This window comes from Myotis daubentonii, chromosome X (assembly GCF_963259705.1).
Source record: "Myotis daubentonii chromosome X, mMyoDau2.1, whole genome shotgun sequence".
Lineage (NCBI taxonomy): Eukaryota > Metazoa > Chordata > Mammalia > Chiroptera > Vespertilionidae > Myotis > Myotis daubentonii.
The window spans coordinates 51,358,227-51,385,781 of NC_081861.1; the positions used below are offsets into that span (position 1 = coordinate 51,358,227).

The window sequence follows — 27,555 nt, forward strand, 5'->3', positions numbered from 1 at the left end:
CTATACTGATTACTATAAGCTAAGCAGAGTTCTGTTTTAGCTTAAATGTTTTTTACCTAGTCTTTAACCTTTCCAGCCTCTCTAAACTGATAAGTAACCACATACTCCTTGCCCCAGCTAGCTTGATATTTGTTCATCTGATTCACAGACTAAATTTTTTTCTGACAGGAGCCAAATAAAGAAAGTTACTGCATGTGCAATATGGCTAATGGAGGTTATAGTTAGTAAACTCAAGTTCCTTCTCCTTGTGCTTATGTATAGTAATGTAAATGAAATACAACTCCTAGAAAGGACTACTTATTGATGTGCAGACATGTAGTCTAGCTGTAAATGTGCAGACTTTTACACACAGACTGAAGACATACACAACAAACCATCCTTCCAACATATGGTATCTTTAATGAAATTGGTGAGTTAAAAAAACATTGAGAAGGTGACAGCTAGGGAAATTAGTTATTCTATGACTATAATAAAATGTTTAGAATAAAAAAGAGTAAGAAACATCAATTGGCTTTATAATTGAAAAGAGAAGACTAACCAAGTATTGTCTTCCCAGTTCTTGTACAAGCGTAGACCATAAACTAATAATTCTTGCATAAGAAGTACACAGAAAAGAATGATCATTTTTTGTATATTTTTGTTTCTCAAAATTATTTAGGAGAACTTTGCCTAGTGAAGGGTGAACAAAACAAAATGTAAGAAACATTAAAATGGGAGACAACTGGTGTTGAGAGTGTTGGAGAATATAGCAAAAAAGAAATTTCTCCATTAGATATTATAATTTGGTATGTAACAAAAAAATTTAAAATTATGATTAAAATGACTAAAATAACCTATATTTTAAAAAGTCAAATAAGAACTTAGGGGATAAAATTCAAAATAAATTTACTCTCAGTAGTAACTTCATGCAATATAAATTTTCTTACTTTGATAAACATGAATATAAAATCCTGCTCTCTGTACTCTAGTGTTTCCTATTTTTTTTGTAAAGATTGACTCATGTCAGGTCACATCTAAATGACTCAACATTGTGAGCTAAAAGGCTGTTTACACACTATAAACATTCTTTACTTACAGAGCAAAATAAAATTAACACTTTTATATTAAAAACCATGGAAAGAGTAAGGTTAGTAGCACCATGAAAAATAATTCTTCCCCCAAACTGCAGTCTTTTATTTCACTCAGTGAGATTCTTCCCTTAATTGAATTTTTAATGCACCATTTTTGTTACTGGTCAAAATATATATAATATTCATTTTATAATCCTTACAGAAAGTCATTCTGGACCCAAAAAGTGAATTCATATCCTTATTTCTTATGTAGAAAAATAATAGAGACTTTGTTCCAGCACATTGCTGAGGTACATCTGAATCTTCATGGTTACTAGTCAGCATGCTTTCTTGGTCATATATAGTAGCACCATTGTTGGGCAGCAGTGGTAAAGTTGGGGAGAGTGAGACATTGCATCCTGGGAATTTCATATATATATATATATATATATATATATATATATATATATATATATATATATATCACATTTTAAAGCACACACAGAATTTTTCAAAATATTATGTCCTTTTCATGCACACTTGACATCGGCTAATACGTGTCCTCAAGTCTCCTGTCTTCAGCGTTTCTGACTGAGGTTTGCTGGGAAATAAGAAACAAGACAATCGGGTTAGCCTTTTCTGGTATTTATATTATATTATTGGTTCAAATTCACATACAAACATTATTTTTTAAATTTTTTAATATATTTTATTGATTTTTTATAGAGAGGAAGGGAGAGAGATAGAGAGTCAGAAACATCGATGAGAGAGAAACACCGATCAGCTGCCTCCTGCACACCTCTCCCTGGGGATGTGCCCGCAACCAAGGCACATGCCCTTGACCGGAATCGAACCTGGGACCCCTGAGTCCGCAGACCGACGCTCTATACACTGAGCCAAACCGGTCAGGGCACAAACATTATTTTTGAGAGCTTGTTTGGAGGTTCTAGTAGGGGAGTGCAGCTACTCGTATAGCCTTGACCAAAGACCAGTCCTCTCCTCTGTGGGGAAAGGCCATCTCTTCTGATGGAGCACACAGCTGCAGCTTCTTGAGAGACACACATGGATGGGTGAGAGGAGGGTGACACCTGCCTAGCCAGCCAGATCAGCCAAATCAATCCTGGTGATCAATGGAGTGACAGATGTCACAGCCAGATCACCCTCACATCTGCAAACATTATTTCTGTATTAAAGAAGCTCTCCTGATGACTAATGGTTAACTTTTGAGCAATATGATCAAGTGCAGTGACTAATATGACCTAAGAATGATTACTGGTAGGTATTTTTGTGACTTTTCTCTGCACCACTATTATCTTTGTCTATTTGTATCTCCCTCTTATACATTTTTCTAATAGTTCTATAATCAGGAGAATCTGGGCAACTGATGATGAATAAATGATAATATATAATACATAAGAAATGCATAAAGATAACACATAAGAAAACACTCAAAAGAAGCAACATATAAAATACATTTAAACTGAATAAAATCCAATAGATTGAAGTATCCTGAGGTACATGCGTTATAAGTGTTCTCCCCAGTAAAAACACTTGAATGAAAGCCTTGAAAACATCCTTGGAAAAAAGTTCATTGGACTGGCAGAGGGAACACAGATTATAGCTTCAATTCCTGGGATGGCCTCCATCTAGTTAAATAGCTGCTCACTTGTTATTGAGCAGGTCACATGACCTGGCTTTGCTTGTTTTGCTACTGAAGAATTACTACCAAGCCATCTCAAAGCACACATACCTACTATTAGCTAACTTTGTTTATCTCATATGAGTCAGGTATATGAGGAGAACAAGCAAGAATGAAGGACACATTCCACTAAATTTTTTAACATTTGTTAGGTATAAACCATTCATAAATTGTCTCTCTTTTCTCTAGCATCTCTGAAGGAAGCTAAGGACCTAAATTAAACTAAAATTATAAGCACCTTACCTGAACATGTCTGACACATCTACAGTTGCCAGCCAAAAGCTGTAGGAATTGGCATAGTAGTTGCAGGTACCCCGCCCGTGGCATTCAATGAAAGGAGCTGAACGAAACTCTTCTAAGCATGAACCAGGGGAGGCCAGGGCTTGACCTGAGCCCTCTGCCCCGGCACTTGTATGCTAGAAAAGAAAAGGAAAAATGTGCCAATGCACTCATGTGCATACCTTAGTGGATACTCAAAGATATGTGCTAAACTCGCCAAAAAATCAAATCTAGTGAAGAAACTAGGGCCACAGGTAAGAGAATAGTATCTACACCAAGAATACTCAACAAAAGCAACAGGCAGATTATAAAAATATGTTCTATAAAATGTGTGAGGGGGAACAAAGTGCTTGGACAGCACCTATTTGAGATCAAGCTTCTTATTATGCAAATGACAGGAATATTCATATTGGGAAGAAATGTTGATATGATGGACAGTTAGCTATGATAACAAAGACAAGAAAGCATGTTTCATACCATCATGAAGGAATAACCAATCCAAAGAGAATCCCATCCCTGAGGACAACGAGGAATCTGGATGGTCTGACTGTGAACAGCAATCACCACAGCTGGAGCTTCACACACTGCACATCTAGTAAGGGAAGGTAAGAGGGAATACAATCTACAGAGTCAATATGTGGGAAATAGCATTCCCTCTTCTTTGGCTGCCATCCTGGTATAGAAGCCGATTAAGTTGTTTTCAATGCTCAGAAAAGGAAGAGAAAATGCACTTTGAGAATTGCTTTTGCATAAGCCTTGTCTCCTAATATATATAACAAAGTTATAAATAAAAACTGCAAGTTTTTTTCAAGAAACTAAAGAATTACTACTGTAGCATTTTCATTTTCCATTCTGCCCTAAATTCATACTTGTTATAGTCAATGCCATAATTGCAATAAGAGATTGGTTTAGTGTATTGCACATACTACTTGCTGTTAGAGTGCTCAAATGAAAGGTAGACATTTAGTAATGCTGAAACTGTGGTAAGAACAATGTCTGGTAAACTAGAAAAAGACAAACAGACGCTTTCTCAACTCCCACCCATTATTTTTGGTTCAAAGATATTTGTTAACCATTTGGTCTACCTGGAGAAGTACTACATATCCAGAATGCTGGGCAGTTGCCCAGGCACTTGTAGATGTGGCTTAAATCTATAAAATCAAGTAAAATAGCAACAAAGTAAATACAGCTTAGTCTACCAAGTCCATAATAAAGAACATGAGTGGACTTTTGAAATATTGAACCAATGGGCACAGTTTATCTACAAAAGAGGGAATATCTTTAGGGAACCTTCTACTCCCAACAATTGGGACAGACAAAAATCACAAAAAATGAATTCCCATAGTATATACACCAAGGGTACTCAAGAAAAATGATTTGGGCAAATGTATTTAAAAAGGGCATCCTAAATATGCTATTAAGAGGGGCTGGACTAGGTTTCACCTTTATATTCAAGGGAGAAAAAACTAGACTTTCCAATGATTCATACTTTATGGTTGCTGGATTCCTAGATAAATTGGGTTATGATCAGAATGAAAATGGCAATATCTAATATGCCTAGGAGATCAAGTTAAACTAGGGTTCAAACCTGAAAAAACTCCAAACTTCATGTATCACTTCCTCCTTCCCATAGCTAATCAACTGCCAAATCCTATCTTATTCTATTAAAGTGATACATGTACCCCACTGAACGTTCCATCCACTCCTGCCAGGATTATTACATTATCTTCAATCTAATAATATCTCAACCTCAGGACTTTCACCTCTGTAATCCATGTTACATACCAATGATTCTGTATTCTTCCCTAAAATGAAGGTAAAAAACTTTTCAGGGCTCCCCATTATCCTATATAATAAAGAGGTAATATGCAAATTAAACCTCATGCCCTCACAAGATGGCTGCCTATGACCAGGCCAGCACGGGGGTTAGTGAGGAATGACAAAATGACTGAACAAGCAGGCTGCATGGGGTGATCAGGCTGATAGGGGTGTTAGTAAGGGATAACCAAACGATTTAACAGCAGGCTGCGTGGGGTGACCAGGTCAGTGGCGGGGGGGCCATGAGGGGTGACCAGGCTGGTAGGGGTGGCAGTTGGGGGTGACCAAGGCTGGCAGGGGAATGGCAGTTAGGGGTGACCAGGCCAGCAGGGGGGGGCAGTAAGAGGCAACCAGGCTGGTGGGGAGCAGTTAGGGGTGATTAGGCTAGTGGGAGGTGCAGTAAGGGGTGACCAGGCCAGCAGGGGGACAGTTAGGAGCTACCAGCCCAGCATGGATGGGGCAGTTGGGGGTGACCTGGACGGCAGCAGGGGGCAGTTAGGGGTGACCAGGCTGGCAGGGAGGCATTGTTAGGGGTGACCAGGCAGGCAGGCAGGTGAGCGATTAGGAGCCAGCAGTCCAGGATTGTGAGAGGGATGTCCGACTGCCGGTTTATGCCCGATCTCTGGGATTGGGCATAAACCGGCAGTCGGACATTCCCCTAGGGGTCCCAGATTGGAGAGGGTGAAGGCTGGGCTGAGGGGACCCCCCCATGCATGAATTTCATGCACTCGACCTCTAGTATACCAAATAAATTCCAAATTAAATTACACAGTGAATGTCTGCTACCATCTGGGTCCAAGCTAACTACCCAATCAACTTCCCTTCTCACTATACAACCTTTACAATCTACATTCTAAATACATCAATCTACTACCCATTTCCATATTCTCTGCCTTGTATGTCGTTCTTTCTTATAGTTGCTTGTGTCTCAATTCTATCCCATCCTTCAACGACTTACCAGTTCCAACACATTTTTTCCATAATTTCTCCAGTTATAATTATGCATCCCTTTGTCTATGCTCTCAGAACATTTTTATTGAATCTATTGCAGCACTTAGCTCAAGCCATATATATATACTAGAGGCCCGGTGCACAAAAATTTGTGCACTCGGGGTTGGGAGAGGAGGTCCCTCAGCCTGGCCTGTGCCCTCTCACAGTCTGGGACCCATCAGGAGATAATGACCTGCTGGCTTAGGCCTGCTCCCGGGTGGCAGAGGGCAGGCCCAATCCCTAGGTGCAGCCTCTGGTCGGGCTCAGAGCAAGGCCAATTGGGGAGTTGGGGCACCGCCCCCTGTCATGCACAGAGCAGGGCAGATTGGGAGGTTGCGATGCCACCCTCAGTCACGCTCAGGGTAGGGCCGATTGGGGGGTTGGGGCACCGCCCCCTGTCACACTCAAGGCAGGGTCCATAGGGAGGTTGCAGCACCACTCCTGTCATGCACAGAGCAGGGCCCATCAGGGGGGTTGGGGCTCTGTACCCTGTCACACACAGAGCAGGGCCGATCAGAGGGTTGGGGCTCCGCACCCTGTCACACTGATCCCGGTGCTGGGAGGCCTCGCTGCTCTGCTGATCCCAGGGCCAGGACGCCTCTCGGCTCCCCTGATCCCTGGCCTGGAGGCCTCTCGGCTGCTGATAACCATGGCCTGTAGGCCTCTCGGCTCCGCTGATAACTGGGGCCTGGAGGCCTCTCGGCTCCACTGATCTCTAGCCAGGAGGACTCTCGGCTGCTGATAACCTGGCTGGGAGGTCTCTCGGCTCTGCTGATCAGGCCTCTGGGCTCCGCTGATCACCAGGGCTGGGAGGCGTCTCGGCTCTGCTGATCGCGGGGCCTCCGACTCCGTTGATCACGGGCCTGGAGCGGGCTGGGAGGCCTCTTGGCTGATCACCAGGGCCGGGAGGCCTCTGGACTCCGCTGATCACCTGGGCTGGGAGGCCTCTCGACTCTGCTGATCACCTGGGATGGGAGGCCTCTCGGCTCCGCTGATCACCGGGGCTGGGAGGCCTCTCAGCTCCGCTGATCACCTGGGCTGGGAGGCCTCTCGGCTCCGCTGATCACTGGGGCTGGGAGGCCTCTCGTCTCCGCTGATCACTGGGGCTGGGAGGCCTCTCAGCTCCGCTGATCACCTGGGCTGGGAGGCCTCTCGGCTCCGCTGATCACCGGGGCTGGGAGGCCTCTCAGCTCCGCTGATCACCTGGGCTGGGAGGCCTCTCGGCTCTGCTGATCATGGGCCTGGAGCGGGCCGGGAGGCCTCTTGGCTGATCACCAGGGCCGGGAGGCCTCTGGACTCCGCTGATCACTGGGGCTGGGAGGCCTCTCGGCTCCGCTGATCACCGGGGCTGGGAGGCCTCTCAGCTCCGCTGATCACCTGGGCTGGGAGGCCTCTCGGCTCCGCTGATCACTGGGGCTGGGAGGCCTCTCAGCTCCGCTGATCACCTGGGCTGGGAGGCCTCTCGGCTCCGCTGATCACCTGGGCTGGGAGGCCTCTCGACTACGCTGATCACCGGGGCTGGGAGGCCTCTCGGCTCCGCTGATCACCTGGACTCCGCTGATCACCGGGGCTGGGAGGCCTCTTGGCTCCGCTGATCACCGGGGCCGGGAGGCCTCTCGCCTCCGCTGATCACCGGGGCTGGGAGGCCTCTTGGCTCCGCTGATCTCGGGGCCTCCGACTCCGCTGATCGCGGGCCGGGAGGCCTCTCGGCTCTGCTGATCACCTGGGCTGGGAGGACTCTCAACTGCGCTGATCACCTGGGCTGGGAGGCCTCTCGACTCCGCTGATCACCTGGGCTGGGAGGCCTCTCGGATCCGCTGATCACTGGGGCCGGGAGGCCTCTCAGATCCACTGATCGCGGGGCCTCCGACTCCACTGATCGCGGGGCCGGGAGGCCTCTCGGCTCGGATGATAACCAGGGCTGGGGGGCCTCTAGGCTCTGCTGATCGCGGGGCTGGGCCGACTCTGGCCTCCGCTGATCTCGGGGCCGGGAGGCCTCTCGACTCTGCTGATCCCAGGCCCTGAGGCCTCTCTGCCCTGCTGCTTCAGGGCTGTTTGGCTTCGCTCTGCTTGGAGCCTGAGTATGCAAATTAACTGCCATCTTTTAGCTTCTATAATTGAAACATTGTATCTTTTGGAGTTGTTGCTTCAGGAGCTCAGAGCCCCGCAGCTGCGGCGATCCTTGACTTTCTCCATCGCTGGGGCAACCAAGCCTCCTATTCTCAGCTGCCTGGCTGCCAGCCGCCATCTTGGCTGACAGTTAATTTGCATATCTCACTGATTAGCCAATGAAAAAGGTATCGGTCGTATGCCAATTAGCATTTTTCTCTTTTATTAGTATAGGATGATTAATTTATGTATATTTGCCTCATTACTAGACTGTAAGCTCTTTGTATATTGCACTATGTCTATCAGGAGGCTTGGTCAAAAAACATAACCAATAAATACAAATCAAACTAAATACTGAATTAAATATTATAAAGATACCTCTATTCTACCAAATCTGGGAGAAGTTTGATCAGATTATTAGTTTTGGACTCATTTCTGACTAGCTAAACCAATTGAAGATTAGAACAAGTCAAAGCTATATCAATGTCTTACCGACTAATGAATGGCTGGATGCTCTGGCCCTTCAGGGGCTCCATGTTCATTGGCATGGGCTCTGGAGTGGAGAGCCAGTAAGAGTAGTCATTTCTTGAAGCAAAGTTACAAACATTGTTGATGTTGCAGAACATGAAAGGCATGGTACTGAAGCGACGAAGGCAGCTGCCGGCTGTCCCTAGAAAGAATTGGGGAGTAAAAGATGAAGAACTTCATCAGGATGATACTTTAGTTTCTTCTAAAACAGTAATAAACTTTCAAAGAAAATACTTGCCCACATTTATTTTTTAATATATTTTAATGATTTGAGAGAGGAAGGAGAGAGATGGAAACATCAATGATGAGAGAGAATCATTGATCACAATTCTTAGATAATAAATGCGCAGGGGTGGGCAATAGTAGATTAACAGTTGTCAGTACATGAAACAGTAGTTTATTTTGGTATTATTATTTATTAATTATTGTATTATTTTCCATATAAACAACTGCAAACCTACTTTTGCCCACCCCTGTACTTTAATTCTTCAATTATGAAACACACATTTTAACATTTCTAGAATCAGGTTATATCTTATAATTTATGTAGACAGTTATTGTGGTAGGTCATTATATATTACCTAACACTGTTTTTAAACTGGTGTTGTTTTATGAATAATATTGGGTGATTTATTCTGGACAAGTGAAGAGCACAAACTGAGTCCTTATAATATCATATCAGTATTTCCTCTCTAGGCTTCCCTCTCTTCTTACAAGCCATCCAGAGAATGTATCTTGTGTGGCTTTGTAATCACTTTAAGGCTAAGGACAATTATAGTGCTGACCATTATACACAGAAACCACAGACAGGTTTTCAGGTGAATAATAAAACGGAAAAAAATAAATAAGAGATAAAGATAAAGGGAGGGTGTGAGTGCAAGAGAAAAGAAATAGAGCTTTTGATTTTTGGGGGGCTGGTAGGGGCAATAGAGGTTATCTGTACTAGTGATCAGGCCTTTCTTTTCTCATTTACTCACAAAAAGAATCATGAAAAATGATTTACCCTAACAGATTTTTAAGTTGATATCTAAAATTTTCATCAGAAGTTTAAGTTGATACTGTTCTAGTAATTAAGGTCTTGGTTATTGCCTCTGGGTTCCAGCCCCATCCTTCTATACTTTGTAATACTGGACAATGGGGCTTTGCAAACCACATTTCAAAATTGCCAGGTATCCTTTCTAGTGTTTTGTGAATATTTATATTTAAAAAACGGAAGCCTTATATCACTTTTAAAAGTATACAGTATAATAATTGAAATCTAACAACAAATATTTTAAAAAGTATATAAATTGTTTTTTAGAAATTGGAATTTATTTAATGTTCCTGTTGCATTTAGAAATTATACTTCCACTAGAGGCCCGGTGCATGAAATTCGTGCACTGGAGTGTGTGTGTGTGTGTGTGTGTGTGTGTGTGTGTCTGTGTGTGTGTGTGTTTGTGTGTGTGTGTGTGTCCCTCAGCCCAGCCTGCACCCTCTCCAATTTGGGACCTGTTGAGGGATGTCCGACTGCCCGTTTAGACCCGATCCAGGTGGCAGTTGGACATCCTTCTCACAATCCAGGACTGCTGGCTCCCAACTGCTCGCCTGCCTGCCAGCCTGCCAGCCCCCTAACCACTCCCCCCCCCAGCCTTATTGACACCTAACTGCTCCCCTGCCAGCCTGATTGCCCCCAACTGCCCTCCCCTGCAGGCCTGGTCCCTCCCAACTGCCCTTCCCTGCAGGCCTGGTCCCTCCCAACTGCCCTTCCATACTAGCCTGGTTCCCCCCAACTTCCCTCCCCGGTAAGCCTGGGTCCCCCCCAACTGCCCTCCCCTGCAGGCCTGGTCACCCCCAATTGCTCTCCCCTGAAGGACTTGTCCCCCCCAACTGCCCTCCCCTGCCAGCCTGGTCCCCCCTAACTGCCCTCTCCTGCAGGCCTGGTCCCCCCCAAGTGCCCTCCCCTGCAGGCCGTCTTGTGGTGGCCATCTTGTGTCCACATGGTGGCGGCCATCTTTGACCACATGGGGGTGGCCATCTTGTGTGTTGGAGTGATGGTCAATTTTCATATTACTCTTTTATTAGATAGGAGGATTACACCTCTCACTTAGTTTTATACTAATGTATTTTTTACTTTTGAAAGTTTTTTTATTGATCATCCTATCATATTCCTCTGAAAAAATTACATAACTTAAAAATATTTTTATAAATATATATTTTTATTGTTTATAGCATTACAGATGTCCTCCATTTCCAACTCTTTTGTCCCCCTCCACCTAGCCCCTATCCCACCCCAGGCCTTCACCACACTATTGTCTGTGTCCATGGGCTATGCATATAAATCTATAAATTCTTTAGTTAATCTCTCCCCATTCACCCCTGCCCCCACCTCTGAGGTATATCAGTCTGTTCCATGCCTCCATACCTCTGGACCTTTTTTGTTGATCAATTTATTTTATTCATTAGATTCCACAAATAAGTGAGATCATGTGATATTTGTCTTTCTCAGTTTGGCTTATTTCATTTAGCATAATAATCTCCAGGTCCATCCATGCTGTCTCAAAGGGTAAGAGATCCTCTTTTTTTACTGCTGCATAGTATTCCATTGTATAAATGTCCCACAGCTTTTTTATCCATTCATTTACTGATGGGCACTTGGGCTGTGTCCAAATCTTAGTTATTGTAAATAATGCTGCTATGAACACAGGGGTGCATATATTCTTTATGATTGGTATTTCTGGATTCTTAGGATACATTCCTAGAAGTGGGATTGCTGGGTCAAATGGCAGTTAACTTTCTGCAACCATAAGGCTTTACATGTCAAATATTTAATTTTGAATTTTCATCATTACAGTTATTGTTAATTCACAAGAGATAAAATATACATATTATAAATTTTGATAATTACTAAATATATAGAGTAACCTTTTATTGGAAATTCATTTCTTTGTTGTTGTTAATCCTCACCTGAGGATATTTTTCCCCACTGATTTTTATTTTTTTAAAATTCTTTATTAGTTAAGGTATTACAAATGTGTCCTCATCCCCTCCATTAAACCCCCATCCTCCCCCGCCCATTGATTTTTAGAGAGAATGGAAGTGAGAGGGGAGAGAGAAAGAGAGAGAGAGAGAGAGAGAGAGAGAGAGAGAGAGAGAGAGAGAGATCAATGTGAAACAGACACACTGCATGGATGGAACTGGAGAGCATTATGCTAAGTGAAATAAGCCAGTCAGAGAAAGATAAATATCACATGATCTCACTCATTTATGGAATATAATGAACAACATAAATTGATGGAACAAAAACAGATGTAGAGACAAAGAAGCATTGATCAGACCATCAAACCTCAGAGGGAAGGTAGGGGAGAATGGAGGTAAGGGAGAAAGATCAACCAAGGGACTTGTATGTATGCATATAAGCCTAACCAATGGACACAGACAACAGGGGGGTGAGTGCATGCGGGGGGATCAAGGGGGTAATGGGGAGATAAGGACACATATGAAGTACCTTAATCAATGAATAAATTTTAAAAAAAAGAGACACACTGACTGGTTGCACGTTCCCCGACTGGGGCTGGGGATTGATCCTGCAAGCCAGGTATGTCCTTGACCAGGAATTGAACCAGGGACCTTTCTTTGCATGGGCTGACACTCCAACCATTGAAATAATTGAGCAACACTGGCCACCGTAGAAATGCATTTCTTAATGAGATTAATTAGAAGTGAATAATAGAACCTTAGGTAATAGAGCCTTTAACAACATTTTTATTTTGAATTGTCCCTTTGAATTTGTCTCCCAGAAGCTTTCACATTTCAAGGCAATGTGTCACAGTGTGATTTTTTTCCATATAATGGGAAATGGGTGATAGTGAGAGGGAACAGTGCATATCCAAAGAACATACACAGGCAGTTCAACTTTTGGAGACAAAAGCATGGAAGTGGAGGATTTGAAAATGGATTCCTTTAAATTTATGCCTTGGTTATTCTTCATCTATCCAAAGGAGTATGCTTATTTCAAACTAAAGATGACTGATAAAACACCAATAATTCTTAAATCTTGTAGACTGTCAGAATCATTGGGAATTGTTTTACAATAAGTTTGGATTGGATCTAGAATCTTTTTAAAAGTTCCTCAGGTTGAAAATCATTGATTTAGTCTGAATTTCCAATTTTTAAGAAAAAAATATCTGGCTCAGAGAGAGGTGACTGACTTAAAGTCATGTGAAAGTGAATGACAAATTGGAATGATTAAAAAATGAATGGATTCAGAATTGGTAGCTATTGTGCTCAAGTTCTTATCTCCATCAGTTTCCGAGTATATAGCTTTGAGTAAGTCACAACCTCTTAGCCATCTATGTATATAAAAGGCTAAGTGCCCAACTGTCCATCCAACCGACTGACTGGTACATATGATGTGCACTGGCAATTTAAAAATAAACCTTGACTCACACATGTGCAATACATATAAAGCTCTCTCGCTGGCACCAACCACATGGGTGTGTTTCAATCTGAAGAAATTTTGGATATATTTGATGGAGATTTTTGCACCTATTTGAGTGATGATTCCATCGATTCAACGAATGATGCCAAGAAGGAAATTTTTCCCATCGAATTTCTTAATAGTATTCCTCCTTCAGGAATGCCTTGTCATAAATTAAAATTGAAAGTAGGTACAATCATCATGCTATTGAGAAATCTTAATAGTAGATGAGGTCTTTGTAATGGTACTATATTTATTATCACAAGATTGCAGCCTAACATAATCAAGCTGAACTATTAACAGGATCTGTGGAAGGAGAGGTTGTTCTGATTCCAATAATTGATTTGTTCCCATCTAACACTGGCCTCCCATTTAAATTAATTCAAATACAGTTTCCCGTGATGCCAGCATTTACAATGACTATTAATAAATCACAAGGACAAACTCTAGACAGAGTAGGAATATTCCTACCTGAACCGGTTTTCAGATATGACCAGTTATATATTACTTTCTCTAGAGTTCAAAGAGCGTGTGATATTAAAGTTGTAAATACTTCATCACAAGGTAAATAAGTCAAGCACTCTGAAAGTGTTTTTACTCTTAATGTGGTATACAGGGAGATATTAGAATAAGTTTAATCAATTTATCAGTCATTGTTTTTATCAGTGGTGTTTTTATATCATATCTTTGTTGTTATATCATGTTATTGTTTATTAATCAATTTAAATATTTTCATATACATGTTACTAATTTTCTTTCATCTCTGAAACTTCTATTATAGAGAAATGGTGAATAGCAATATTAAAATATTTCTTCTATTTAATTTCCTTTCAACGTGCATGAATTTATGCACCAGGCCATTAGTTTTGTGTATAAAAAGAAAAAAACAACTTGTCCTATATCTCTCTTGATCATACTTGTGAAGATCACATTTGATTTCAAAAGTGCTTTTAAAATAGAAAGTAATTGAAAATACAAGTTACATCATTGCCTTGGAAGTATCCTTTCAATAATCCAACAGAGACTATGCATTTATTTGACCAACTGATTATTTCTTTAACATCAAAGCTATAACTTCCTCTATTCTTTGCTTAGCCAGATAACTCTAATTTTATAATTATGTGAGCTCTAGCAGAGACTCTGCAATCAGGATCACCTTAGGGATACTGGGTCCTATCAGAGCGTTCCTATGTATGAGTCACTTCCAAGTCAGGGCCAGTTTGTAGCCTCCAAGTCTGAATAAATATTGTGATAGCCCTTGTTTGACCAAATGTATGTATTTTGATAAGTTATATGACACACTGGATAGCAAGTCCCATATTTTTGTATTTCTCTAATATTTCTGAATTTCATAATGCTCAAACATTTCTAATGGTTCCTATTGACTTGATAGGTTAAAGATTTGAAGTATACAAGATTGATTAAGGTATAAGTTAGACTCTGGCAGAGAAAAGAGAATGAATTAAAAGGAAAATAATTTTATGGAAAAAAGAAAATAGAGAATTATATAAATATAAGAGCACTTTCACAAAAAATATTTGTTTATTGTAAAATGAGAAAAAGAAGATGTTACATAAAGAAAACAAAAGAGGGAAGGAAAAGTAACAGATGAAAGATGAAAAGGAGAAGAAAAAAGGGAAGTACAAGTGGGAGAAGAAAGTTGTTGGGAAAATTCCTACTTTATTTGGATTAAAAAAAATGACTTGTGACTATCATCTTCTATGTACTAAGTAGATGTGCTTACTCTGGTAGGCCAGAATTGGCTGGCAGGTGTGGCCATATGCCCTGGAAGCAGAGTAATCAGAGTAGACCCCCAGAGGTCCCTTGCCACCGAACTGTTTTCACAGAATGGCACAGGTAAGGAGACCCCAGTAGGCCTCTTACCACAGAGACTCCAGAAATTAGGTATTCAAAATATATTCTTAAATGTTTTTATAGATGCAAAGTGGATAGTGATCCCTAAAATAGGCAGCCCCTGGTAAAAAAAAAAAAATGGGACCTTGAAATCTAAAGTTAAAATTCCGCAAAAAGAAATCTTGGGAATTGTTAGAGGTCTTGAGAATCATCCAGTCCAGCTGCATCCCATCAACCAAAGTGTCCACCCCAGTACAGAGAAGATGCATGTGGACACATTAAATGAAGTGGATTTTATATGTCAATAGGGTGCTTTATATAGCTTTAAACTACTCTGATAATACTTTATACAGATAAGGCACTTATTTTAGGAACTATAAACTAGGATGATTAAGCAATGGCTACTTTTTTTCTTTGACCTAAAATCAATATTCTCTTCAGAACTTAACTTTCAACTTGTTGAAGACCAGTGTCAGAGAAGGGGAAACTATCTCTCATTAGTTATAAATACTGCCCACTCAAGTAGCTGTTATACTGTAAAGAACACAGGGAATCTGTTTCCTTAACTACTAAGCTAATAAAAGTAAATGTGGCCCTTTCCAAAATGCCTTGCTTTAGGCCAAGAATTGTATCTCACACTCGGCTAATTAATGCTTTAAGTTTAAAATTGAATATTGTTTTTTAAACCCATACTGAATATATTCAGCTTCCCTTGACATGGTCTTCAATTTAGAAGTCCCAGAAGAACAGAGAGATATATTTTGGTCAAGGCTACTCTAGAACACAACAGGATTTTCAAAACAAAAACAAAGTACATAGTAAGAAATAAGATGCCAATTATCTTACCCAAGTCTTGACCGTGAGCTCTTTTATTTCCTTGTACATACAGGAGAGAAAAGCCTTCATAAATATGGACAGTTCCCTGTGGGCACTGTGGTGCTTCTGTTGTCTGGCTGTGACGTGTGATGAGGAATCCATGGGCAATAGAGGAAGTTCCAGGAGGACCTGGGGGACCTTGCAATCCATCTGGCCCAGGGGGACCATCCAAACCACGGGTACCTATTTCCATGGAATCATCAGTATACAAGATAAAGTAAGCTCTGTTCCACTATTGTGTCTATTCACAAAACATTATGACCTCATTTGTTTAATTTAGTCAATATTTATAGTTTCTATAAAAGTACTGTCAAATATCACTTGTTTAGAGATAAATTAAATATGGTCCCTGACCTCAAAGAGATTTAAATATGCATATGTCTATATCTATCTATCTATCTATCTATCTATCTATCTATCTATCTATCTATCATCTATCTATGTATATATACTATATTATATGGGAAGAAGTAGTGCTTAGTTGGGAAGTCTTTATATTTAGTACAGCAAGATAACTAGTCTCTTGCTGTACTAAAGGAGTCTAAACTCCATGACAAACTTTCAGCCTGCTGTTTTGTTCATTACCAAGAAAGGAAGGGTGCGGTTGTCATCAGTCTCCCAGCTTCAGTGCTAAAAACATTTTCCATTGAATCTGTCTGGGGAATTATTCTCAGGCATACCTTTTGTTTAGAGAATAAGCAGGACACTCTAAAGAAGGCTTTTAAAAATGTCTATTTTCAACCTACTTCTGGTTCCCTTTCTTCATTTAGCCTCTTGATTTGAGGTTCTTTGAACAATCTCTTTATATAGAGGTCTTTGGCCACTGTGTGCATAGATTTTCATTTGGGGGAAACTTAATAGCAATGTCCACATGATGAAGATGGCAACTGACTTATTTCTTCCTTAGATATACAGTTAATGAAATGGCAGGGTGTTAGTTCTAGGAAGGCCATAAGTTTCATCACTCTGCCTGATTGCCACAATATATTTTTATCAATACAAATATTTTATGTTTATAATATTTAGAGTTATATTTATATTATCTAGAGTTGCCAACACATTAAAATTTTTCAGTTTATAATATTTTATTTCTATTTTAGTTATTTTTAGTGTATTTTTATTGCAAATTGAATAAAATTATTTTTGGAAGTAAGCTGAGTACAGATTGGAAATCTAGTAGATACCAATACAATATTATGAGGAGTACCTAATAATGAGTAACCTCAAAAATATGCATATCAATTTGTCATCTCAGTATGAGAAGACACTATGACTCTCAAAGCTCTATGGGGATCACTTAATCTTTGCAATTATACTTACTGAATTCTATAATGGAAATTGTACTCTATTGTGATATTTTTAAATGTGGATTCACAATAGATTTAAGATGGTCACAAGACACATACTGAAAATGATCAGAGCAGCTAATCACCATGTTGAAAAAGAGATGGGTTTTCCAGTGCTCTAAACACATAAATAAAAATAACCTTTCTATGCTTCTCTTATAATGGCAAATATCCTTGTATCTGTTCCCTAGCAAAGGATATACCAGCTAACTGCACTCTCTCAAGAGGAGGCTATCACAGCTACAATTGGAGGCCATGTGTCCAGACATCTCCCAGATGTAAAGAATACTAGTAGTATCATCATCAGCATTTTACTTGTCTCACCTGGTTGACCTGGCAGACCTGGGTCCCCTTTGCGCCCTCCTGCACCATCAAAGCCAGGGAGTCCATTTCGCCCAGGATCTCCTGGAGGGCCAATTGGACCTACAGGAAAAAAGAAATAAGGTTTCAAAATATAAGTACAATAATTCAATATCCAGACAGATCTAGGAGACTTAAAGTCCTTGGGTGTCATTGAATTTGTAATCTGTTTTTGTTTTTTTAAACTACATTTTTATATTTGACAGTATATTATAGATATCTCTCATTTTCTCCCTGTTTACTCACCTCTGCCCAGCCACTACCCACCCCCAAGGTCTTCACCACCCTATTACCCATGTCTATGGACTATGCATATAACTATATTAGTTCCTTGGTTTCTCTCATCCTTCCACCCCCACATCCAGGTATGTCAGTCTTTTCCATGCCTCCATGTTTCAGGTCTTATTTTGTTGGTCAATTCATTTTGTGCATTAGATTCCACAAATAAGGGAGATCGTGTAATATTTGACTTTCTCAGATTTGTTTATATCACTTAGCATAATATTTTCCAGGTCCATCCATGCTGTCTCAAAGGGTAAGAGATCCCTCTTTTTTATAGCTGCACAGTATTCCATTGTATAAATGTACTGATGAGCACTTGGGCTGTTTCCAAATTTTAGCTATTATAAATAATGCTGCTGAACACAGGGGTGCATATATTCTTGCTGATTGGTATTTTGGGAATTTTAGGATATATTCCCAGAAGTGGGATCACTGGGTCAAAAGGCAGTTCTATTTTTAATTTTTTGATGATACTCTATACAGTTTTTCATAGTGGCTGCACCAATCTGCATTCCCACCATCAGTGAACTAGTGTTGCCTTTCCTCCATATCCTCACCAGCACTTGTTGTTTGTTGATTTATTGATGATAGCCATTCTGAGAGGTGTGAGGTAATACCTCATTGTCGTTTTAATTTGCATCCCTCTGATGCTCAGTGACTGAGGATTTTTTCATATGTCTCTTAGCCTTCTGTATGCACACCTTGCAGAGTGTCTATTTAGGTCCTTTGCCCATTTTTTATTGGATTGTTTGTCTACTTTTTATTAAGTTGTATGAATTCCTTATATTTTGGATATTAACCCTTTGTCAGATGTATAATTGCCAAATATGTTCTCCCATACAGTGGGACCCCTTTTCATTTTGCTGATGGTTTCTTTTGCTGTTCAGAAGCTTTTTATTTTGATGTAGTCCCATCTGTTTATTTTCTCTTTAGTTTCCTTTGCCCTAGGTGCTGTATCAGTAAAGACATTGCTATGAGATATATCGGTTATTTTGCTGCCTATCGAGTCTTCTAAGATTTTTATGATTTCCTGTCTTAAATTTAAGTCCTTTAACTGTTTTGAGTTTGTTTTTGTGTATGCTGTAAGTTGGTGGTCTAGTTTCATATTTTTGCATGTCTGTCCAATTTTTCTAATACCATTTGTTGAAGAGACTGTCTTTACTCCATTGTATGTTCTCGTCTCCTTTGTCAAATATTAATGGTGTGGGTCAATGTCTGGGGTCTCTGTTCTGTTTCATTGTTCTACTAGTATATGCCTGTTCCTGTGCCAATACAGGTTATTTTGATTATCTTTGCAGTATATTTTGATGTCTGGTATTGTGATCTCTCCAAATTTTTTCTTCTCAAAATTGCTGCAGCTATTCAGGGTCTTTTATGCTTCCATATAAATGTTTTAGTATTTGTTCTTGTTCTGTGAAGTATGCCTTTGGTATTTTAATAAGGATTACATTGAATTTATAGATTGCTTGGGGTAGTATGGAAATTTTAATGATGCTAATTCTTCCAATCCATGAACATGGTATAGGCTTCCATTTATTTTTATTTTCCTCTATTTCTTTTACAATGACCTATAGTTTTTCAAGTACAAGTCTTTTACCTCCTTGGTTAAGTTGATTCCTAGATATATTTTTATTTTTGCTGAAATGGTAAATGGGATTGTTTTTTGAGTTTCTCTTTCTGAGAGTTCATTATTGGTATATAAAAATGCCATCAATATGTGGAAGTTGCTTTTGTATCCTGCTATCTTGCTGAATTCATTTATTAGGCCTAATAGTTTTAGGATTTTCTATGTACTTTATCATGTCATCTATGAATAATAAGTTTTATTTCCTCCTTTCCAATTTGGAAGCTTTCTATCTCTTCTTGTTTTATTGCTGTGCCTAGGACTTCCAGTAGTATGTTGAATGAGAGTGGTGAAAGCAGACATCCCTGTCTTGTTCCTGTTCTTAGGGGAAATGGTTTTAGGTTTTGCCCATTTAGTATGATGTTGGCTGTGGTTTGTTATATATGGCCTTTATGATGTTGAGGTATAATCCCTCTATTTCCACTTTACTACTGAGAGTTGTTATAAAAAACATGGGTGCTGGGTTTTGTCTAATGCTTTTTTGCATCTATTGATCATGTGATTTTAATCTTTTATTTTGTTTATGTGATGTATCACATTTATTGATTTGCAAATATTATATTAGTTTTGCATCCCCAGAATAAATCTCACTAAATCATGGTGTATGATATATTTAATATATTGCTGGATGTGATTTGCTAACATTTTGTTGAGGATTATAGCTTATGTGTTCATCAGGGGTATTAGTCTGTAATTTTCTTTTTTATAGTATCTTCATCTACTTCTGGAATTAGGATAATACTGGCTTTGTAAAAAGAGCTTGTAAGTGTTCCTTCTCTTGAATCTTTTGGAATAGTTTGAAGAGATATGTGTTAGTTCTTCTTTGAATATTTGGTAAATGCTTTTGTAAATCCATCCAGTCCAGTACTTTTGTTTGCTGGTAGTTTTTTAATTATTGCTTTAATTTCATCAGTTGTTATTGGCCTACTCAGGTTTTCTGATTCTTCCCGACTGAGTTTTGGAAGATTGCATGTTTCTAGGAATTTGTCCATTTCGCCCAGGTTGTCCAATTTGTGGGTATAAAGTTGTTCATAATATTTGCTTATAGTCCTTGCATTTCTGTGGTGTCCATTGTTATAGTGCCTCTTGGATTCATTAATATTTCATAGTGCACTTTCTTTTAGACTCTATGTCATTTATTTCTTCTGTGATCTTTATAATTTCCCTTCTTCTGCTTCCTCTGGGCTTTTCTTACTATTCTCTTTCTAATTCATTTAGTTATAGGGTTAGAGAGTTTGTTAGTGCCTTTTATTGTTTCTTAAGTAGGCCTTGTAAGGCTATGAACTTCCCTCTCAGGACCTCTTTTACTGTCTCCCATCGGTTTTTGGTGGTTGTGTGTTGATTTCCAAGACGTTTTTAATTTCTTTTTTTTTATTGATTAAGGAATTAGATGTGTCCTTATCCCCCCATTGACCCCAGAATCCCCCAATCATGCCCTCACCACCCTGATGTCTGTGTCCATTTGTTAGGCTTATATGCATACATACAAGTCCTTTGGTTGATCTCTCCCCCTTACCCCACCCTCCCCTTCCCTCTGAGGTTTGATGGTCTGATCGATACTTCTCTGTCTCTGGATCTGTTTTTGTTCATCAGTTTATGTTGTTCATTATATTCCACAAATGAGTAAAATCATGTGATATTTATTTTTCTCTGACTGGCTTATTTCACTTACCATAATGTTCTCCAATTCCATCCATGCTGTTGCAAATTATAAGAATTCCTTCCTTTTCACATCAGCATAGTATTCCATTGTGTAGATGTACCACTGATTTTTAATCCACTCATCTGCTGATGGGAACTTAGGCTGTTTCCCAAATCTTAGCTATGGTGAACTGTGCTGCTATGAACATAGGGGTGCATATATCCTTTCTGATTGGCATTTCTAGTTCCTTGGGATATATTTCTAGAAGTGAGATCACTTGGTAAAATGGAAGTTCCATTTTTAGTTTTTTGAGGAAATTCCATACTATTCTCCACAGTGGCTGCACCACTCTGCATTCCCACAAGTAGTGCACGAGGGTTCTCTTTTTTCCATATTCTCACCAGAACTTTTCATTTGTTGATTTGTTGATGATAGCCATTCTGACAGGTGTGAGATGGTACCGCATTGTCATTTTGATTTGTATCTCTTGGATGATTAGTGACTTTGAGCATGTTTTCATATGTCTCTTGGCCTTCCGTATGTCCTCTTTCTAAAAGTATCTATTTAAATTAGTTGCCTTTTTTATTGGATTGTTTATCTTCCTTCTGTTAAGTTGTATGAGTTCCCTGTAAATGTTGGAGATTAAACCCTTATCGGTGATAACATTGGCAAACATGTTCTCCCATGCTCTGGGCTTTCTTGTTGTTTTTTGATGGTTTCTTTTGCTGTACAGAAGCTTTTTCTTTTGATGTCCCATTTGTTTATTTTCTCTTTAGTTTCCATTGCCCTAGGAGCTGTGCTGGTGAACATATTGCTTTGGCATATGTCTGAGATTTTGCTGCCTGTGGATGCCTCTAATATTTTTATGGTTTCCTATATTATGTTTAAGTCCTTTATCCATTTTAAGTTTATTTTTATGTATGGTGTAAGTTGGTGGTCTATTTTCATTTTTTTCATGTATCTGTCCAATTTTCCCAACACCATATATTGAATAGACCATCTTGTCTCCATTGTATGTTCTTGACTCCTTTGTCAAATATTAATTGAGCATAGTGGTTTGGGTCGATTTCTGGGTTCTCTATTTTATTCCACTGATCTATATGTCTGTTCTTGTGACAGTACCAGGCAGTTTTGACAACAGTGGCTTTGTAACACAGCTTGATATCTGGTATTCAGATCCCTACTACTTTATTCTTCTTTCTCAGGATTGCTGCAGCTATTTATAACTACAGTTTTTAAGTGAAATGGTTTTTAAGTGACCAGGTAATGCTGGTCTTTTTTTTATTCCAGATGAATTTTTGGAGAGTTCATTCTAGGTCTGTGAAATATGCCATTGGTATTTTAATGGGGAGTGCATTGAATCTATAGATTGCTTTGGGTAGTATGGACATTTTAATGATGTTGATTCTACCAATCCATGAACATGGTCTATTCTTCCATCTGTTTATGTCTTCCTTTATCTCTTTTATTTTTTTTATTGTCCTGTAGTTTTCTTTTACCTCCTTAGTTAAGTTTATTCCTAGTTATCTTAATTTTTTTTGGTGTGAAGATAAATGGATTTTTTTTTTAAATCTCTTTCTGTAAATTCACTATTGGTGTATAAAAATGCCATAGATTTCTTGCCATTAATTTTGTATCCTGCTACAATGCCAAATTCATTTATTAAGCCTAATAATTTTCTGATGGAGCTTTTAGGGTTTTCTATGTATAGTATCATGTCATCTGTGAATAATGACAGTTTTACATTTTCTTTTCCAATTTGGATACCTTTAACTTCTTCTTTTCTAATTGCTATGCCTAGCACTTCCAGTACTATGTAGAACAGGAGTGGTGAAAGTACGCATTCTTGTCTTATTCCTGTTTTTAAGTGAAATGGTTTTAGTTTTTACCCATTGAGTATGATGTTGGCTGTAGGTTTGTATTACTGCTTTATTATGTTGAGATATGATCCCTCTTTTCCCATTTTGCTGAGGGTTTTTATCAAGAAATAGTGTTGGATTTTGTGAAGTGCTTTTTCTGCATCAATTGATATGACTATGTGATTTTTATCCCTCAATTTGTTTATTTGATGTATCACATTTATTGATTTGCGGATATTGTACCATCCTTGCATCCCTGGGATAAGTCCTACTTGCTCATGGTGTATGATCTTTTTGATGTAATGCTGGATCTGATTTGCTGGAATTTTGCTGAGGATTTTGGCATCTATGTTCATGAAGGATATTGGCCTGTAATTCTCTTTCATTGTGTTGTCTTTATCTGGCTTTAGTATTAGGGTAATGCTGGCTTCAAAAAATGAGCTCAGAAGTGTTCCTTCCTCTTGCATTTTTTGTAGTAGTCTGAGGAGGATAAGTTTTAGTTCTTCCTTGAATGTTTAGTAAAACTCCCCTGTGATGCTGTCTGGCCCCAGGCTTTTGTTTGTTGGAAGCTTTTTGATGACTACTTCAATTTCCTCCATAAAAAAAAAAAAATGAAACACTTCACAAAGTTGCATGTCATCCTTGCTCAGGGGCCATGCTAATCATCTCTCTATCATTTCAATTTTAGTATATGTGCTGCCGAAGTGAGGACAGTTCCTAATTTCTTGCTTCATCTCATTGGTAACCCATTCATTGTTTAATAACATGCATTTAGCCTTCATATATTTGAGTGATTTTGAGTTTTTTATTGTAGTGAATTTATAATTTCATGAATTTCTAACTGTGATCTGAGAAGAAGCTTAGTAAGATTTCAATCTTCTCAAATTTGTATAGACTTATTTTGTGTCCTAACATCTGGTCTATCTTTGAGAATGTTCCATGTGCATTTGAGAATTATGTATATTCTGTTGATTTGAGGTGAAATATTTTGTAAATATCAGCTGGAATCCATCTGATTTAGTGTATCATTTAAGGCCTCTGTTTCCTTGTTGATTTTTGGTCTGGAAGATCTATCCAGTGATGTCAGTGGGATGTTAATATCCCCTACCATGACTGTATCCCCGGGATAAGTCTTACTGTCGATCTCTCCCTTAAAGTCTATCAAGAATTTTTTTAAAAATGTATATTTTGATGTTCCTATATTGGGTGCATATATGTTTACAAGGGTTATATTTTCTTATTGAATCATTTCCTTTAGTGTTATGTAGTTGCCTTCTTTGTCTCTTGTTATGGCCTTTATTTTGAAGTCTATTTTGTCAGATATAAGTATTGCAACTCCAGCTTTTTTTATTTTTTGAATGGAATATTTTGCCAACCCTTTTCTCTCAGTCTCTGTGCATCTTTTGCTCTGAGGTGTATCTTTTGTAGACACCTTATATATGGGTCACATTTTCTTATCCATTCTGTCACCTTAAGTCTTTTGGCTGGAGCATTTAATCTACTTACACTTAAGGTTATTATTGATAGGTATTTATTTATTGCCATTTTTATTTTCATTATACCTATGATTTCTCTCTCTCTCTTCTTCTTCCTCTTTTTAAATCAAATTCCTTTAACACATTGCGGATCAGGAGTTTTATTGCTAGCTTTACCCAGTGGCCAGATAAGTTTCTATTGAACAAGTACAAAAAATGTTTTACATAAATGTTAAAGGCACGCTTTAAAATTAAATACCCATTGCATTTGAAGTTATTTATTACATGTTATTACAAGCTAATATCTTTTTAAAGTATGATACTTTGTAAAACACTGTGTAATATGAAGTGAGAATTCTCGTGACCCATCCGCAATGTGTTTAAGATTTCTTGCATTGCTTTTTTGGCGGTAATGTACTACTTTAACCTTTTTTTGTCTGGAAAGGTTTTTATTTCGCTTTCAATTTTCAATGATAGTCTTGCTGGATACAATAGTCTTGGATTTAGGGCCTTGTTTTTCATTACTTTCAATACTTTATGCTACTGCTTTCTGACCTGAAGTGTTTCTATTGAGAAGTCAGCTGACATTCTAGGGGGAACGCCTTTTCAGGTAATTTTATGTCTCTTGCTGCCTTTAAGATACTTTCTTTTTCTCTAACGTTTGCCATTTTGATTATGATGTGTCTAGACAGGTGTGGTTCTTTTTGGGTTCATTTTGATTGGACTTTCTGTGCCTCCTGTACTGGTATGACTTTTTCCTTCACTAAGTTGGGGAAGTTTTATATCATTATTTCTTTAAAAATGTTCTCTTTTCCTTGCTCACATTCTTTCCCTTCTGCTATTCCTATGAGGCAGATGTTATGTTCCAAGTTGTCCCAGAGCTCCCTTAAGCCATCTTTCTGCTTTTTAATTATTTTTCTATTTTATTGATCTAATTGGGTATTGCTTTATACCTTGTCTTCAAATCACTGCTTGGATCATCTGCTTTATCCAATCTAATTTTAATTCCTTCCCATTCTTGATGTCAGATATGTTATTCTTCATTTTTGTATGGTTCTGGGTTTCTATTTCCCTTTTCATGTTGCTGTAGTTCCCACTAAGTACATTGTAATTTTCACTAAGTTTCTTAAGCGTATTCATAACCATTACTTTGAACTCTATGTCTTATAAGTTGCTTGCCTAAATTTCATTTAGGTCTTTGTCTGGAGAGTTCCCCCTTTCTTTCATTTGGGGGTTTTTCTTTGTCTCCCTATTTTAGCTCCCTTTTTGTTTTTGTTTCCATGTATTAGATAGAATTGTTATGACTCCTAGCCTTTGTGAGATGGCCTTATGTTGAAAATATGTTGAGGGGTCCAGTGGTGCAGTTTCTTTGATATCCTGAGCTGGATGCTCTAGGAATGTCCCTTGGATGCATTATTTTGGGCTCTCCTGTTGTAATAGGGGCTTGATTGCTAATGTCTCTTTCATAGGAGGGATCTCCCCTTTGACTCACTGACAGTGAGGCTTAACCCATAACCTTATTATGCCAGTATTATGCAGGTGCTGACAGAACAGAACAAGACACAACAGGAACAAAACAAAACACCATAAAAATCAAGCTATGTAAAGCAATAAAAACAGGAAAGCATAAAAAAGAAAAAGAAAACAAAGAATGAAAAGAATACTAAAAGACATGAGATCAAAGATTTAGAGGGGTTTTAAAGAAAAAGTGAGAAAGAAAAATAGGAAAAAATGTCAATATGGAAGCAAGAAGGAAGCTAAAATAACTAGTATAGGAAGAAAAAAGAATCTATAAGGAAGGCCACCTTACAATACTAAAGGAAGCAATTCAGTATGAGGATATAACTCTGGTAAACATATAAGCACCCAATACAGGAGCACCCAAATACATAAAAACAAAAAACTTCTGGAAGATATCAAGGGAGAGATCGAAAGCAACACAGCCATAGTAGGAGATTTTAATACCCCATTGACACCACTGGATAAATATTCTAAACAAAAATCAGCAAAGAAACATTAATACTAAATGACTCACTACATCAGATCGACTTAATTGACATCTTCAGAACATTTCACCTCAAAGCTACAGAATATACATTCTTCTCAAGTGCACATGGGTCATTTTCAAAGATAGACCACATACTAAGACAGAGGCAAAGTCTCTCCAAATTCAAACAATTAGAAATCATATCAAGCATCTTCTCAGACCACAATGTCATAAAATTAGAAATCAACTACAATAAATACAATGAAAAAAAAAACCTGGAGGCTAAATAGCATGTTATTAAACAATCAGTGGGTTACCAAAGAGATCAAAGAAGAAATAAAAACTATCCTGGAAACCAATGACAATGAAAAGAAAACAATCCAAAACCTATGGGACACAGTGAAAGCAGCCTTTAGAGGGAAGTTCACAGCTCTACAAGCCTACCTGAAAAAAAAAATAGTACTAAATTATCTAACCCTCCATCTCAAAGAATTAGAAAGAGAGCAACAAGAAAATCCCAGAGTAAGCAGAAGGAAGAAAATAATAAAGATCAGAGAGGAAATAAGTGACACAGAGACCAAAAAACAAAACAAAAACAACAACAACAAAACAACAATACAAAATATCATTAAAACCAAGAGCTGGTTCTTTGAATGGATAAACAAGATTAATGAACCTCTAGATTAAAATATCAAACTGTGATTGTTAAGGTACATTCACATTAACTGTTTAGTTTCAAAATGTTGGTGTGAAAGTGACACCAGGGTTGGCGTATATCTTGAATTAAATATAAAATGTTCTCTGACTCAGGCTCCTGTTCCAACTCTGTGGAAAAGAGCTCGTCTTGGCAAAGCAGGGTTTTTGTGTGTGTGCTTCACATGGCCAAGCAGTCACTTTATCTCTCTGTGAAACTTGGGGAAAACTCTTTCTGCCAAACGTGACTATGAATGTCCATTCTTAGAGAGTCATGGACTATTTGAGAGCCTCGTTCTTCAAAGCAAACCTGCTTTCGGTTGCTTAGTCCAATACAGCAATCCAACCCAGTGGATGGCAAAACTCCAAGGTATGCAGTCAGGGGCTACAAAGGCCAGCCCATCCGTTTCATCGTTGGCTGGGCCTGCACGTTTGCTTATTTATTTCAGAGGCTCTGAATATTGATGCTAAAATTCTCAACAAAATTCCAGCAAATCAGATCCCGCATTACATTAGAAAGATCATATGTAATACCCTTTGTATTACTTTAAGCAATAAAAAAAAACAAACAAAAAAAACAGCAACAGTAAAAAAAAATAAAAAAAAAATCATACACCATGACCAAGTGG

The 27,555-nt window shown here is 38.7% G+C and overlaps 1 protein-coding gene and 1 non-coding gene across 2 annotated transcripts in view; both read right to left on the reverse strand.

The window, feature by feature from the left end:
• Window positions 1-379: 379 nt before the first annotated feature.
• COL4A5 (collagen type IV alpha 5 chain) overlaps window positions 380-27,555 on the reverse strand; it is a 337,925-nt gene continuing 310,749 nt past the window's right edge. The window contains exons 46-51 of the mRNA XM_059680111.1: window positions 17,329-17,427; window positions 15,629-15,841; window positions 8,437-8,614; window positions 3,505-3,619; window positions 2,992-3,164; window positions 380-1,650 (exon numbers count right to left, since the gene is read on the reverse strand). Of these exons, the coding sequence (XP_059536094.1) occupies window positions 1,569-1,650; window positions 2,992-3,164; window positions 3,505-3,619; window positions 8,437-8,614; window positions 15,629-15,841; window positions 17,329-17,427 (860 nt within the window). The 3' untranslated portion in view covers window positions 380-1,568. The remainder of the gene's footprint in view (window positions 1,651-2,991; window positions 3,165-3,504; window positions 3,620-8,436; window positions 8,615-15,628; window positions 15,842-17,328; window positions 17,428-27,555) is intronic.
• On the reverse strand, window positions 23,377-23,483 carry LOC132225328 (U6 spliceosomal RNA). Its single transcript, XR_009450853.1, has one exon. It is a non-coding gene; the product is annotated as a U6 spliceosomal RNA (small nuclear RNA).